General features: G+C 42.1%; 1 protein-coding gene across 1 annotated transcript in view; it reads left to right on the forward strand.

Moving 5' to 3' along the window:
• ADAMTS10 (ADAM metallopeptidase with thrombospondin type 1 motif 10) overlaps positions 1–14,290 on the forward strand; it is a 69,816-nt gene that overhangs the window by 41,760 nt on the left and 13,766 nt on the right. The window contains exons 16-21 of the mRNA XM_081314438.1: positions 4,203–4,336; positions 5,942–6,065; positions 7,602–7,682; positions 9,741–9,904; positions 11,823–11,949; positions 13,785–13,914. Coding sequence (XP_081170564.1) covers positions 4,203–4,336; positions 5,942–6,065; positions 7,602–7,682; positions 9,741–9,904; positions 11,823–11,949; positions 13,785–13,914 — 760 coding nt within the window. The remainder of the gene's footprint in view (positions 1–4,202; positions 4,337–5,941; positions 6,066–7,601; positions 7,683–9,740; positions 9,905–11,822; positions 11,950–13,784; positions 13,915–14,290) is intronic.

Genomic DNA, 14,290 nt, shown 5'->3' on the forward strand with positions numbered 1-14,290 from the left:
GCTCAAAGATCAAGTGTGGCCCTTGGCCAAAAGAAAAATGAAAAAAGACCAAAGCTGCATATCCTGGCTTATATCCTTCGAACTGAGGTTCCTTCCATCTGTTTTTGCTAAACACTCAGACTCAGCCATCGAGCCAAACCACCTCTGAGACATCTGTTAATAAGCTCCAGGTTTCTCAGCTGCTAACCCTCTGAAGGAGCTGAGCAGTGTTGAACTCCAGGGAGCCAGAGCTGAAATGAATTTAAAATATAAGGGGACAGAAGGATATGCAATCAATTTTCTTTGTTCAGATGTGTAGGCATGACTTCAAATTTTAACTCTCCTAGTCTAAAGAGGTTCCTCTTCCACTTGCCAATCCAATAGCCTGGGTTCACACAACACACTTAAGCAACTCAGTTCAGGGGCCAGAGGATAGCACTAACCTGCTTACCCTGTTGGTAAAGGGGAGGGGGCACTTTTAACCCCAAATAATATCAGGGAACTTGTGAATCCTCCAATCAGCTATTTTGTGCAAATCCAGGATCCTAATCAACTACAGGTAGTCCTCAACTTACGATCACCGCAACAGTTGCCAAGTGAGTTTTGCCCCATTTTATGACCTTTCTTGCCCACAGTTGTTACGTGAATCACTGCAGCTGATGAATTAGCAACATGGTTGTTAAGCAAATCTGGCTTCTCCATTCACTTTGCTTGTCAGAAGGTTACAAATGGCGATCACATAACCCTGGGGCACTGCAACCTTCATAAATGTGAGACCATTGCCAAGCACCCAAATTCTGATAATGTGACCGTGGGGGATGCTGCAACAGTCAGTCACTTTTTTCGTGCTGTTATAATTTCAAACGGTCACCATATGAATGGTTGTAAGTTGAAGACTACCAGTATGGCATAGTGATTGGCTCAACCAATCAGTCACAGAAAGAAATGACAGAGACGCTAAAGCAACTGCAGAAACATGGCACTTCATCCCAAAATTTGTTTTCAGGTCCAGGCAATGCAAAACAATACATCCCTCAAACATAGATTAGCTGCAGCCCGGCTGTCCAATGAGAACAGGCTATTTGCCTGGCAGTTACCGTCTTGGCACAAAGGTTCAGAGGAAGCGAGCAAGGGTGATATTACTTGACTTGGTTAATCTGATTGTTGGCTACTACATCTACCAGCTATGGCTGGTTACTAGATGAATGAGGCTCCCTTTAGAGATGACCTTGAAAATACAGCTGGTACAAAATGTGACAGCCAAACTACTACTAGGGCACAGATTGGCAACCCGTGGTTCTGGAGCCTCATGCAGCTCTTTCCTCCTTCTCCCAGTCGTCCTCCGCCATTTGCAGAGAGACAGAGACACTTGTGCTTTTCTCTCTCTCTCTCTCTCTCTCTCTCTCTCTCTCTCTCTCTCTCTCTCTCTCTCCTCCCTCCCTCCCTCCCTCCCTCCCTCCCTCCCTCCCTCCCTCTCTCTCTCTCTCTCTCTCTGTGTGTAAAAAAGAGAGTGGCCTCATGCTGTTCTCCAACAAACTGACAAGCTTATTGGGTGGGGCTCCTGCCTTTGCTGTGTCTCCGCAGGAAGCAGCAGAAAGCATCTCTCTCTCTTTTTTCTCTCTCTCTCTCTCTCTCTCTCTCTCTCTCTTTCTCTCTCTCTCTCTCTCTCTCTCCCTCTCTCTCTCTCTCTCTCTCTCTCTCTCTCTCTCTGTGTGTAAAAAAGAGAGTGGCCTCATGCTGTTCTCGGATAAGCTGACAAGCTTATTGGGTGGGGCTCCTGCCTTTGCTGTGTCTCCACAGGAAGCAGCAGAAAGCATCTCTCTCTTATTGAGCCAGCTCAATAAGAATATGTGTCAACTTGTTGGAGAACAGCGTGAAGCCAGCTTGCCAGGTGAACAAAAGATTGGAGAGGGAGAGAGAGGGAGGGAGAGAAAAAGAGAGGGAGGGAGGGAGAGAGAACTCATGCACAGCAGCCTCTATTTCTTTTTAATTAAACTTCAATCAAGCTCCCCCACCCGCAAGCACAAGTTTTGCGGCTCCCAGTGTTTTCTTTTCTCTGAGAAATGGGTTCAAGTGGCTCTTTGAGTGTTTAAGGTTACCGACTCCTGTACTAGGGCAATCTCCTCAGTGTACAGCAACCCTGTTGTTGAAGATACTACACAGTAGGCTTCTGGATCCAATTCTAAAGGCTAATCATTGCCTTTAAAAGCCCTATATGTAAAGCACATCAGGAAGCTTGCCAAAATAAAATTTTCCCATCCACTAGAAAAATCTAAGCAGGCCCTCTTAATGGTGCTTCTTCTAGCAGGCTATATGGAGTTCAACAAGATGATAGATATTCTCAGTGGAGACTCCAATCATCCTTGCATTTAGTCAGCAGGTTAAAGTAGTGCATCATGCTTTTCAAATCTAGTTATATCTGGATATCTATCATAAGTAGTCAATTATTGACCTACTTGAAATGATTTTAAATTCTACTTTGTTGCGGGTTATAAACATTGTTCAACAAACACACAAACTTTTGTAACTGCAGATTTCTAAAAGCTCCCGTTCCTTGTAACCTTGGTTTTGTAACATGCTAATGTCAGAAGAATAGTTTAGGATTTCACCTCGAGCTGGGGTTGCGCAAGAATAAATGAAAATGAAAACCAGACAGCTGTGAGGAAAGGAGAATTATTTATTCCCAAAAGCATGGAGGTTTGATTTGGGGGCAGCTGCAGAAAAAATGGGGTACAGAGACATTGTTTTATAGGGGAGCGTATCCTGGGTATGGAAGTGTGTACATGCTGATTCCAGGGTGACAATTGAGGAGCATAGGTGTGTGTAGGTACCTGTTCATCAATGATGTGTATTCTTGTGAACATGCAGTTCTGTGTGGTGACCATTTTAATTAACTCTGTGTTTACATAACTCTTCCTTTAATGTGTAGGTTAGGTCTGGGTAACTTATTTGGGGGTTTAAGGAAGTTTGAATAAAATATTTTCCCCGTTTGCTATTTTTATTTGATTAACTTAGTTTTAACTTGACTGTCAATTATCTAGTGGAGATGCTGATTCTCAGTCCGTTATAGATTCTGTTAATGTTTAAGGGAAGATGGAGACATTATAAATAATAAAATATATTTTGATATAGAACTTTCCACACTAAGCTCCACAAATAAACCATGTGATGGCTTAACATGATAGCCTAGTTTATATAACTTGGTAAGACAATGGCTGGGTTGTCTCAATATGTTGAACAACAAATTCCCCATCCCCATTTTATCTTAGTCTAAATGCACCAGTTACTTTTTTCCTAATTGCAGGAAGCCAGTCACAAAAATCTCTCCTTTTACCTATTTGCCAATTAATTTGCAATACTTTGCAAAGTTATGGTGGATTCTCAAGAGGGAAGGGCTGCATTCCAAAGGATCAAGAGAAAGTAAAGTTTTGGGGGGGAAAGACTTAAGAGGCTTTTCCCTAGCAATTTTCAGAGTATATATTTAGTGAAGCAAATAGTTGCTTTAGGTTAGGGTCAAATGACTAGATCAAATGACTAGATCACACGTTTTCACTCTTTTCTAAAACAAGGAAGAAAAAATTCAAATGGGTTTTCTGAAGCAACCAAAATATCAAGGCTTGTTCACATTAATAGCCTATAACATTTCGGGCAAATGGTTGTCCAATCTTTTCTTGAAAACCTCCAGTGATGGATCATCCTTCTGCAGACAATTGATTAATTGTTCTCCCTGTCTGGAAATTTCTCCTTAGTTTTAAGTTGGATCTTTCCTTGATTAATTTCCATCCATTACTTCTTGTTCTGCCTTCTGGTGCTTTGACCCCCTCTTCTTTGTGGCAGCTCCTTAGATATTGGAAGTCTGCTATCATGTGACATTATCAATAGTATGTTATCTGTAGGGAACATGCTGCACAGGGCAGAAAAAAAACACTATTTGGAAATGCTCATAGTATAACTTATTATGGCACTTAATTGTGAGAGGGATCTTGGAGTCCTAGTGGACAATCACTTAAATATGAGCCGTGTGAGATTGGTTACAAAACGTGCAGCTTCCTTATCACACATGCAGTGGCTGTGGCAGAGGAAGAGGCTCGGGAGCCATGGCCATCACAAATGCACTTTTTTTTTTGCTTAGTTAGGTAAAAATGAATTCAGCCTTCAGTAAAGATGCTGTTCTGCAATCCAGCCTCTGGTGAACTTGTGTGAATTAATTCCCGGCTTTGCAGGTGGCGTCAAGTCCTGCTCACTCAACTGTTTGGCGGAAGGTTTTAACTTCTACACAGAGAGGGCTGCAGCTGTGATCGATGGGACACCTTGCCGCCAGGACTCCCACGACATCTGCGTCAGCGGAGAATGCAAGGTGACTGTGTGTTAGTCAAGCCGTTGGTCTTTCCTGCCTATACAGCAGCAGTCCCAAAGCTTTCTGGCTTGGCGGCCCGGCAGGGGAGGGGGAGGAGGAGAAGGAATAGTTCTGTATGAGTGGCAGGTGCATGCGCAAGCATGCACAGCTCCATTTGGGCGAGTAGCCGGCATACGCGCCTGCCGCTCGCACTAAGGGAGATTTGCATGCAAATGCGAGCCCCCGCTGCTTGCACAAATTTAATTTAATTTAATTTAATTTAATAATATTTCTATACCGCCCTTCTCCCTGAGGACTCAGGGCGGTTCACAGGGCAAAAGTAAAATGCAAAATACAAACATTAAAAAGAGATTAAATGATTGCCCAAGTTAAAACAATTAATATACAATTATAAAACCCCATAGATCAAATTAAGAATACAAAAAATAAAAAAAATGGAGCTGTGTGTGCACAGTTGCTCTCCCACCGTTTATGTGGCCCGTTGGGGGCCCCTGCCAAACAGTACTGTCTGCTTATTGCTCCAGCGCAATACAGATAGTCCTCGACTTACGACCATAAATGGAGCATGCCAATCATAATTGTAAGTCATGACAGTTGCAAATCAGGTCACCCACATGACCGACCTGCTTTTACAATCTTTTTTGCAGGGGTTGTTAACTCTGCAATCATTAAGCAAACCAATGGTTTGCCGTGTGGCCAGTTTTGCTGAAAACTGTAGGTAAATTCTGGGTGACTAATAGGGATGTTGCAATTAGTCATAAATGTGGCCCCATTGCTGAATGGCTGACATCCAGTCATGTGACTGCAGGATGGTAACCATTGGAACTTTGAATCCAGGTTAAAGTCCCCCCCCAGTTAGTCTGCCATAACTTCGAACAATTACTAAGCAACCGGTCATAAGTCAAGGACTTCCTGTATGGTACTTCTAGATTTAATTTGGAGGCAAATGAAAGAATATACAATTAGAGGCATTAATACTTTCTCCACTGGAGAATTAACCAATGAAATTCACTGGCACAAGATATATTCATGGTGTTTGTTCAGATGGCTATAAAAGATGATGAGGCAAATTGATGAGAAATCTGCCATTAACTATTGATCTTATTAAAAGCAGCAAGATTCTTGATAGTACCTGTTGAGAAAAACAGTTGCCTTTACCCAATGCCTGTGAACTTTTGAAGATGCCGTTTACAGACCTTTGATACAATTCAGGAAAATTCTTTTCAAGAGGCATTTTTTAGTATCAAACAACGAAGAATGGTTGTACTTTTATGTAGACTTCCTGGCAGCATCTGTATGGCCACTGTGGGAAATAAGAGGGGTTTTTTTTTAATCTGATCAATAGCAATATCACTTAGACTTACATACCACTTCACAGTGCTTTACAGCCCTCTCTAAGCGGTTTACAGAGTCAGCCTATTGTCCCCAACAATCTGGGTCCTCATTTTACCGACCTCGGAAGGATGGAAGGCTGAGTCAACCCTGAGCAACCTTGAGTCAATCAAGGAGCATTTTAAGTTTTTAGAGGCACTAGCAGGAGAGCTATTAAAAATGAGAGCCTGAAAGCACCAGATCCACAAGCATTTTCCATTTATTTCTCATAAGCATGTGGGCTGTGACCGCGTCTTAGGCTCAGATACTAAAGAGGACAAATGCCGGGTCTGTGGAGGAGATGGAAGCAGCTGTGAAACTATTGAAGGGGTCTTCAACCATTCACTGCCTGATGGAGGTGAGGATGACTTTGTGACTCTACAGATTTAAAAATAAAGAGAGCTGTAGCAGCAGAGAGTTGGCGCCATTTCCCACAGAAGTACTTCTATTTTGAGAAAATCTTGTTTTCAAAAAAATGAACACCCACTGGTTTGAATTGGGATGTTTTGCTTGTAAATAACACCAGATGTATCTGGAATGTCACATGCCCTTTGTCACAAGTGGTGTTCTTCAAGGATGATTACAGTAATAAAGCAGAAATTGCCAAATGAACAACAACATAAACATAGAGACTGCATTTAAAAATATTTTTGTCTATTCCTCTGAAAACCTGGAGAAAGACAAAGCTTGGTTGGCTAAACTGATGTTCAACATACTCATGTGTTGTAATCACTACTGTAGATGTACAAATTTAAATTAATATATTTTAGATTCTATTTTCATCTTGAAAAATCTTAACAGTTATAAGACTGTCATTTCGAAATGAGAGGAAGGAAAATATGTTTTGGCCAGCCCCATCTGTCCCCTTCTGAATTTATACAGTATCCTAAATTAGGATTAACAAAACACTTTCTGTATTCAAATAACATGTTGTTGCCCCCACCATTAAGCCATATTACAGTTTAGTATCTTGGCCAGATCAACACAATGTATTAACACTGTGGTTGCATTCCCACAGTACATTTAATCCCAACTACCCAGCCTCTTTTTAGAGGGGTAAAAGAGGCCATCTAGGTTAAAATTGAATAGCTCTCTCTCAACAGAGGGTGAGGGACCACCTATCTCAGCACCAAGAAGGTCCCACATCCATTTGCCCTCAGGTGGCCCTGAGGGTACAGATAAATCCCTAAGTGACTTCAATGACTCAGAGTGCTAACGATCAGATGACTGCAAAGAATATAAATTCTTCAATCCCCCCACCATTCAATTAGAACTGAAAAAGCTCCTTGGGTAACAAGTGAAATGTTTTGGAGGGAAAAAAACAACAACCAAGGAAATCCAGTTGCCTTTTGGAAAAACATCTTTGGGACACCCATGACCTGGATGATTGAGAATCTCCATAGATATCGACCTCTTTTTAGTCTAGCCTGGCATATTGCGTGAACACGGTCAGTGATGATGTTGGCAGTTTACATGCATAAAGTGCCAGACCTAGCTTCCAGTTTTTTAAAAAAATCAATAGAGAATGGAAAGTTTTTAGTAAATCATGGCCAGTTAGAATAAAATATATTTATCCAACCTGGTGCCCTCCAGATGTGCTTAAAATGCAAAGCCAAGACAAAGGTAATTCTGGAAGCTGCTGTTCCAATCTAATTGGAGGGCACTAGGTTGAAGAAACCTTCACAGTTGCCTAAGCAATGTCACTAAGATACAGAGAACGAATTTCAGTTCCTCAGACCACAATTGCTATATATTCTGGGAATCACGATCCCACCGTACCTATCTGCAAGTTTACGTAAGATGACCCTGTGTAAAATCTGCATACTTAATGCAACTACAGTAAGTAAGTACTTGGTTATAAATTCCCCACTCCATTTCTCAAATTGTTTTTCAGGCTATGAGGAGGTGATACTGATTCCCAAAGGATCTGTCCACATTGATATCCGGGAACTTAATCATTCTCTGAATTATCTTGGTGAGACGTTTGTATTATCCGGGAAATGTTTTAGGTCTGATGTTCTTGAAATGACTTTCTGTAGATCAGGGGTCTTCAAACCTGGCCCTTTTTATGTCTTGTGGACTTCAACTCCCAGAATTCCTCAGCCAGCGTGCCCAGCTGAGGAATTCTGGGAGTTGAAGTCCACAAGTCATAAAAGGGCCAGGTTTCAAGACCCCTGCTGTAGATGTTCCTCAGCGGTTCTTTTCTGTCTCTACCAGCTTTGCTATACTTCCAAATGTACTAAGGAGAAACTTTTGCTTCTCTGAAGGTTATTTTGCCCACTAGCTTAATTTGTCAGTCTTTCAAAGTAAGTAAGAAATAGTCAAAAATAGAAGGAAGCAATCTGAAGGGTCACAGTAGGGCCTCTTTTTTCTTCTTCTTCTTCAGAAAATCGACATTGTTTGCAATAGTGGCAAATATCTGTAGCTCGGGTATAGGATGATGGTGGAGGTTCGTAATCCGAGGGTTAGTTTCCGAATGTTTCATTACTAGGCTAGGTAACATCTTCAGCAGAATTCAGTGTCGATGTTCTTCTGCTTATAAGGACTCATGTGGTCAGTAGGTCTTGTGATAGCAAGGTTACGTCAGGTCAGGGTCTTGTGATGGGTCAAGTGTGGGACGTGTCATGTGAGGGTCTTGTGATGGGTCCCGTAATGGGTCAGGTATGGGTCTCTCACACCACACCTCACTTGTGACCCACATCTGACCCATCACAAGACCCATCACAAGACCCTCGAGACATCCCACACCTGACCCTGACAAGACCCTGACCTGATATGACCCTCACCTGACATGACCTTACCATCACAAGACCCACTGACCAAATGAAGCCCTTATAAGCAGAAGAACATTCCCTACGTTCTGCTGAAGATGTTAACTAGCCTGGCAACGAAACATTCAGAAACCAACCCACAAGCTTGGAGAATGAACTTCTATCCTCAGTTTGACACTGTATTATAATTTTTAATGTCTAACCCTAGCCCTAACCCTGGTCAGGTCTTCAGAAAGTAAACCTGGCTGTAGCTTACTGAGGCATGCTCATAAAGGACCTAAGAATTTTCTTCAGTTGGCACTATGGGGGTGGACAGAGCAGAAGAGACTATGAAGTAAGGCAGCTGCCAACTTCAGTGCATGCCACCTAGGCAACCACTAGAGGGTAGCAAAGATATTCAGAATACTGTAATTCTTTGCTGCCATTAGTGGTTATTGATATTCCTGCACCCTAAATCTCAAGAGTCCTAACACAGATACAGTACAACCTGCCAGTTCCTGAACCACCGCTGCTGCTGTTCTTCCCTGCAGATTCCTTGCCTGCACAAGCCTTAGGCATCAGGAGAGGTCTGCTTCCCCAAATGTAGGCTCTAAGCACTTGAACTGATTAGTAATATTGCAAGGAGGGAGGTGGGTGTTCCATCTGGTTTGGTTGGCCTTAGGCTTGGCTTTGTTCTCCCCAATTCGGATCTGAGCCTGGTGCCGAAGCCGATAGCGAACACCAGACATGAGGTGCAGGTTTTGTTTCCTTTTATTGAAGTGCTCCAGGAAAAGGGGTCCTGGCTAGAAAATGCCAAGGAGCCTCGAACAATAGAGTTAAGAAAGCTTTAAGCATTTTTCACTAAAGCAGGAGGTGGGATAAGGTAAGCAAATCATCTAATAAACATTTTAGTAATGATCTAACAGTTGTCCTGTTGTTTTCTAGCCGTGCCTATTCCTAAGGCCTAAGCCTTGGCTAATGAATCCTCCAGGAGTTATCCAATACACATTCTATTTGCTCCAGGCCATCCCTATTCCTAACTTCTAGCTGACGTATACAGGATGTCTAACCCTTTGACACTGTTGTCAGTCCCCTAACCACCTAGAACTGATACAAAAGCCACAGCTGTATATGCTCTCAGAATAAGCATTCTTTGTTCTTGCCAGACAGATGCCACCATTACAGGCTTCCTGGTTTTCTTTCAAGTGCATGCCATGGCCTTGCTTCATTTTTAGCAGACAGCCCGTCAGCTTGAAACATTGTTTTTCGTCTTCTTCTTCCAGCTCTGAGAGGAGAAAACGACGAGTATTTTGTCAACGGGAAACTTTCGATCGACCCACCTCGGCGCTTTGACATTGCTGGAACCACGTTCCACTACGGGCGCTCTCAGGATGAACCAGAGTCGCTCGAGGCCCTGGGCCCAACTAACATCACCCTGATTGTTATGGTTAGTTATGATGTTGGGCCAAAAACAAACGATGGGCAGAGGAAATATTAATTTGACAGAAAGCTTTATTCAGTTTGAGCAAGAGGGCCTCACTTGATGAATTTAAATTGTGAAAGAGATGAGGGGCTGTTCATTGACGTGATCCTTTTTTTCCACAGGCTAGAATTACTCAAGGGACCTAAATTTGTTTCAGAGCAGCTTTTTATAAAGATCACTGAGGAGATAAGATGACCTTGTGATTAGTATGCAATATATTTCCCATCTGTAGCTGCTAATCTATTCGTTTCTTTGTTTATATTCACAGAGCCACCTATCTTACTTCTGTGACTTTGGGTGGCTTACAAAGTTATAAATTTAAAAAAAACAAATCAAAATTATAAGTGTGAAAGTTATTAAAACATAAAAAAACAATAAAAACTTTCAAAACTGTAAACTCTTGTGAGAGAGCGCCGTTCATTTTCCTAACAGGCTCTCCCCCAACATCACTGGATCCCCAGGCCGAACGGCAAAGCCAGATCTTCAGCCTCGTATCAGAAGGCCGATGTAATAATATGTGGGAATGACCTTACAAGGAGGGGGGAAGAGGGGGGAATGGTCAGACAAGAGAGGGCATTGCCTGCAATTGCATAATGGGCACAGAAAGAAGCTCAGAAGCCCCCCCCCCCAAAAAAAAGTTCACAGGCTGTAAAGGAGAGAGTGGGAGATTTGTATGTTCAGACTTGCAAAATTCCAATACTGCAGTCTTACAGTAAAGTAGAATTAAGTCATCTGGTCATTTTTTTCTGTCTAGTCTGCCTGGGAAGGCTGACTTGAACCTTATAAGTGTAAAAGTACAATTCTCCCACCATCTCCTTTGCAACCTGAGAGCTTGAGGGGCGGGGAGGGTCCCTTCTGAACCCCTTTCTCTGCCCATTATGCAGCTGTGGGCTATACCCTCATTTATCTGGCCATACCTAATCATCAACTCTTCCCCCTGTCCCCCAAGGTCATTTCTACACACCATTACAGCTAATAAGGGCAGGGCCAACCTGACCTGAGGGCTGTTATCTTTCAAAGAGCAGGTGAGGCAACAGAGAAAGCTCCTGGGTCCCTTCAGATGACATTTCTTCACGGTTGGGGCCTGCAACATGCGCTTGATGCCAGACCTGATGGGACAGATGTGATTGGGGTGAGGCAATCCCTCAAATATCCCAGCCCATATGCCATGCATCACCTTGCACCTTGACTATAACTTGGCAGCAAACTAGTAGCCAGTGCAGCTCACAGACCAGAAATGTAATGAGTGTTCATCTAGATCAGGGCTTTTCAACCTTTTCACCCATTGTACCACTTTTAGGATATGGCAACATCCGAGTACCACCAGTCGCCTAGCTCCAGCCATCTCTCGCTTAGGCTTGTGCGGTGCTGCCACCGGTTCAGCTCATTCCCCTCCCCCGCTACCACTTTTCTAGGATTGTCGTGTACCACCTGCCACTGGTTGAAAAGCCCTGATCTAGATCAGGGATGTTCAAACTTGGCAGCTTTAAGACTTGTGGACTTCAACTCCCAGAATTCCTCAGCCATCATGAGGAATCCTGGGAGTTGAAGTCCATAAGTCTTAAAGCTGCCAAGTTTGAACATCCCTGATCTAGATACACACATAATTACTGTATTTAATAATATCATCTCATAGTTGCTGTCATCTAGCAAAATGTGTTTGGCTGTGTGTATGTTTTCACACCCAGACGGCAATATTTCTTTGAATGGGGTCACTAGAGATTTGTAATAGCATAGTTGTCGAGACCTCAGATGTACAGTGAATAGAAGAAACAATGAAAATTAACATCTCTGCCATCTCATTTCCTCCTGCAATAAATGGATGTGTATGATCCTTTTCTTTCAACAGTTCTGTGATACTGTTGACTGTCTGTTGTTATAGGTTCTTGTGCGAGAAGAACTGCAGAGGATCCGATACAAGTTCAACGCACCCATTGTTCGCAATTCCATGACCCAATATTTATGGCAGTATGTCTCATGGACAAAGTGCTCTGCCATTTGTGCTGGAGGTAAGAGTTTAATGATCCCGAGAAAGTAAGAAGGAAAAATAACAAGTAGAATATTGACAGTTGGTGGTTACTGAGAGTTAAAGATTGCAAAAAAAAATTCTTAAAATGTTTTACAATTTCCTCCTTCTCATATTTTCACCTTGAAAAAAAGGACAGTTTTTTTTTACAAAGTAGTAGCTCACACTTTTTGTATAACAATGTAGTCTAATGATGGCAACTGCCATCAGGCAACAAACAAGCAATCAACCTACCACAATTAAAGACCATATGTTAAGTATCACATAACATTCATCACTGTTCAGCTTCTTGATTACATGTACACTTTGTATAACTTCTCCAATAGCATCTGGATATCCTGTGTCCTGTGCAGAAGTCAAATGTGTCAAATCTTCACAAAGTAATGCCCTCAATTTTGTGATGTGTGCAACTAGTCTCAGAATGAATTCAAGGCATAATTTACCATTCATATGATTCTCTGAACCTCTTTCTGGCATATCTACAATGGGCTTTACCCTAACCAAGTCTGGTTAATGCTTTTTTGTTAGTATTTCTCCCAGATACTATATATTTAATGTTAAAAACAAGATTTGCTTTTATTCAATTGGTACATGGGGACGTAACCTTTTCCAATGCCAAAGCCGGGATGGCACAGTGGTTAGAATGCAGTGTTGCAGGCTGACTCTGCCCACTGCCAGGAGTTCAATCCTGACCAGCTCAAGGTTGACTCAGCTTTCCATCCTTCTGAGATCAATAAAATGAGGACCCAGATTGTTGAGGGGGGGGGGAATATGCTGACTCTGTAACCGCTTAGAGACGGCTGTAAAGCACTGTGAAGCCGTATATAAGCCTAAGTGCTAGTGCTAATCAATGATCATGTTCTTTCTCTGTGATACCCCACGCAAATGTTCATGTACTCCATGTATTTCCATTAGTTATTGCATAATATAATAGAACATTCCAGAAGCAAAATGCAGCCCAAAGAGCATGCAAACTATATTAATCATATGATGTATTAAACATGTTTCAATAGTACGTGCGAAAACTCTGGTGCCTCAGGCTTGGAAAATATCTTCATGTCTATCACATTTTTCTTGGAATGTCATCATGGTGTCTTCCATTTATTTAATTCTTTGAGGTCCAAGCAAATGATCAGCCTTTCCTCTTTCTGTTGAACTGTAACCATGGAATGAACTCAGTCAGTTGCATCTTGGTACACTAAATAATTCCTATTTCCATTTTAACCAGTTCAGCTTTCAGTTTTATTCTCAGTGTTTCTTATAGCATGTATTACAAGTTCTATGTCTATATTAAGAATATTCTGATGAGTTGTTGGAAGACACCCAATACTTAGAATCACAGAATCAGATATGTAAGGAACTATAAGGATCCAAATGTTGCAATGGACAGGAAGGCCAATTAAACCATGCTCAACCACGGCCAGTCTCTTTTTGTCACTGCTTTAAAGTAGTAATTCTACTTTATTGTTAGCAGGTATAATAACAGAATCTTCATAATCTTGCAAAAATCCTTTTCCCCTCTTGTAAAGTAAATCAAGTGGGGCAGTCTTAAGTTTCTTCCAGAAATCTAGAAACTTGAATTAATATCAGTTTCTCCAAAACTTTAGATCTTACCCAACTGAATGTATTTGTGCCTCCTTTATAGCACAGTACTCACTGTCTGCAGACCTTTAAAAATAATATTCTGGGGTTGGGCAAAGTGCTTTCTGGTCTTCAAAGGCATATCATTTGATTAGGAAATCTTCTGGACATTGAAAGAAAGGAAGAAAAAGCCTACTACCCTTTTCTAACGTTGAAGCCTTCCCCATCATCCCACAGGCAGTCAAGTTCAACCTGTTGTATGCAGGAATCAAGCTGACAGCTCCACGGTGCTTAATCATTTCTGCAACCCTGAAACCAAGCTACCAGAGAGGCCGCGGTCATGTAACACTGAGCCGTGCCCACCAACGTGAGTTTAATTCTTTCCCGAATTTGGAGGGCTGCATCTAAAGGGGGATGTGCTGGCTTTGCTGGCTGAGGAATTCTGGGAGTTGAAGTCCACAAGTCTTAAAAGTTCCTAAGGTTGAGGACCCCTGCTCAGGACACCGCCCTGAGTCCTTCGGGAGAAGGGCGGTATATAAATAAAATTATTATTATTATTATTATTATTGCTGTACAGGACAAAGCAGCAAGGGGAGGAGAATCTAACGAAATGAAATTCAATGGTGAAAAAAGTAAGACTCTACATTTAGGCAAGAAAAACCAAATGCACAGGTATAGTATAGGATGGTGGTACTTTGCTCAATAATAGCAACTGTGAGAGGGATCTTGGAGTCCTAGCGGAC

This window comes from Vipera berus, assembly GCF_964194415.1.
Source record: "Vipera berus genome assembly, chromosome: 1".
Classification (NCBI taxonomy): domain Eukaryota; kingdom Metazoa; phylum Chordata; class Lepidosauria; order Squamata; family Viperidae; genus Vipera; species Vipera berus.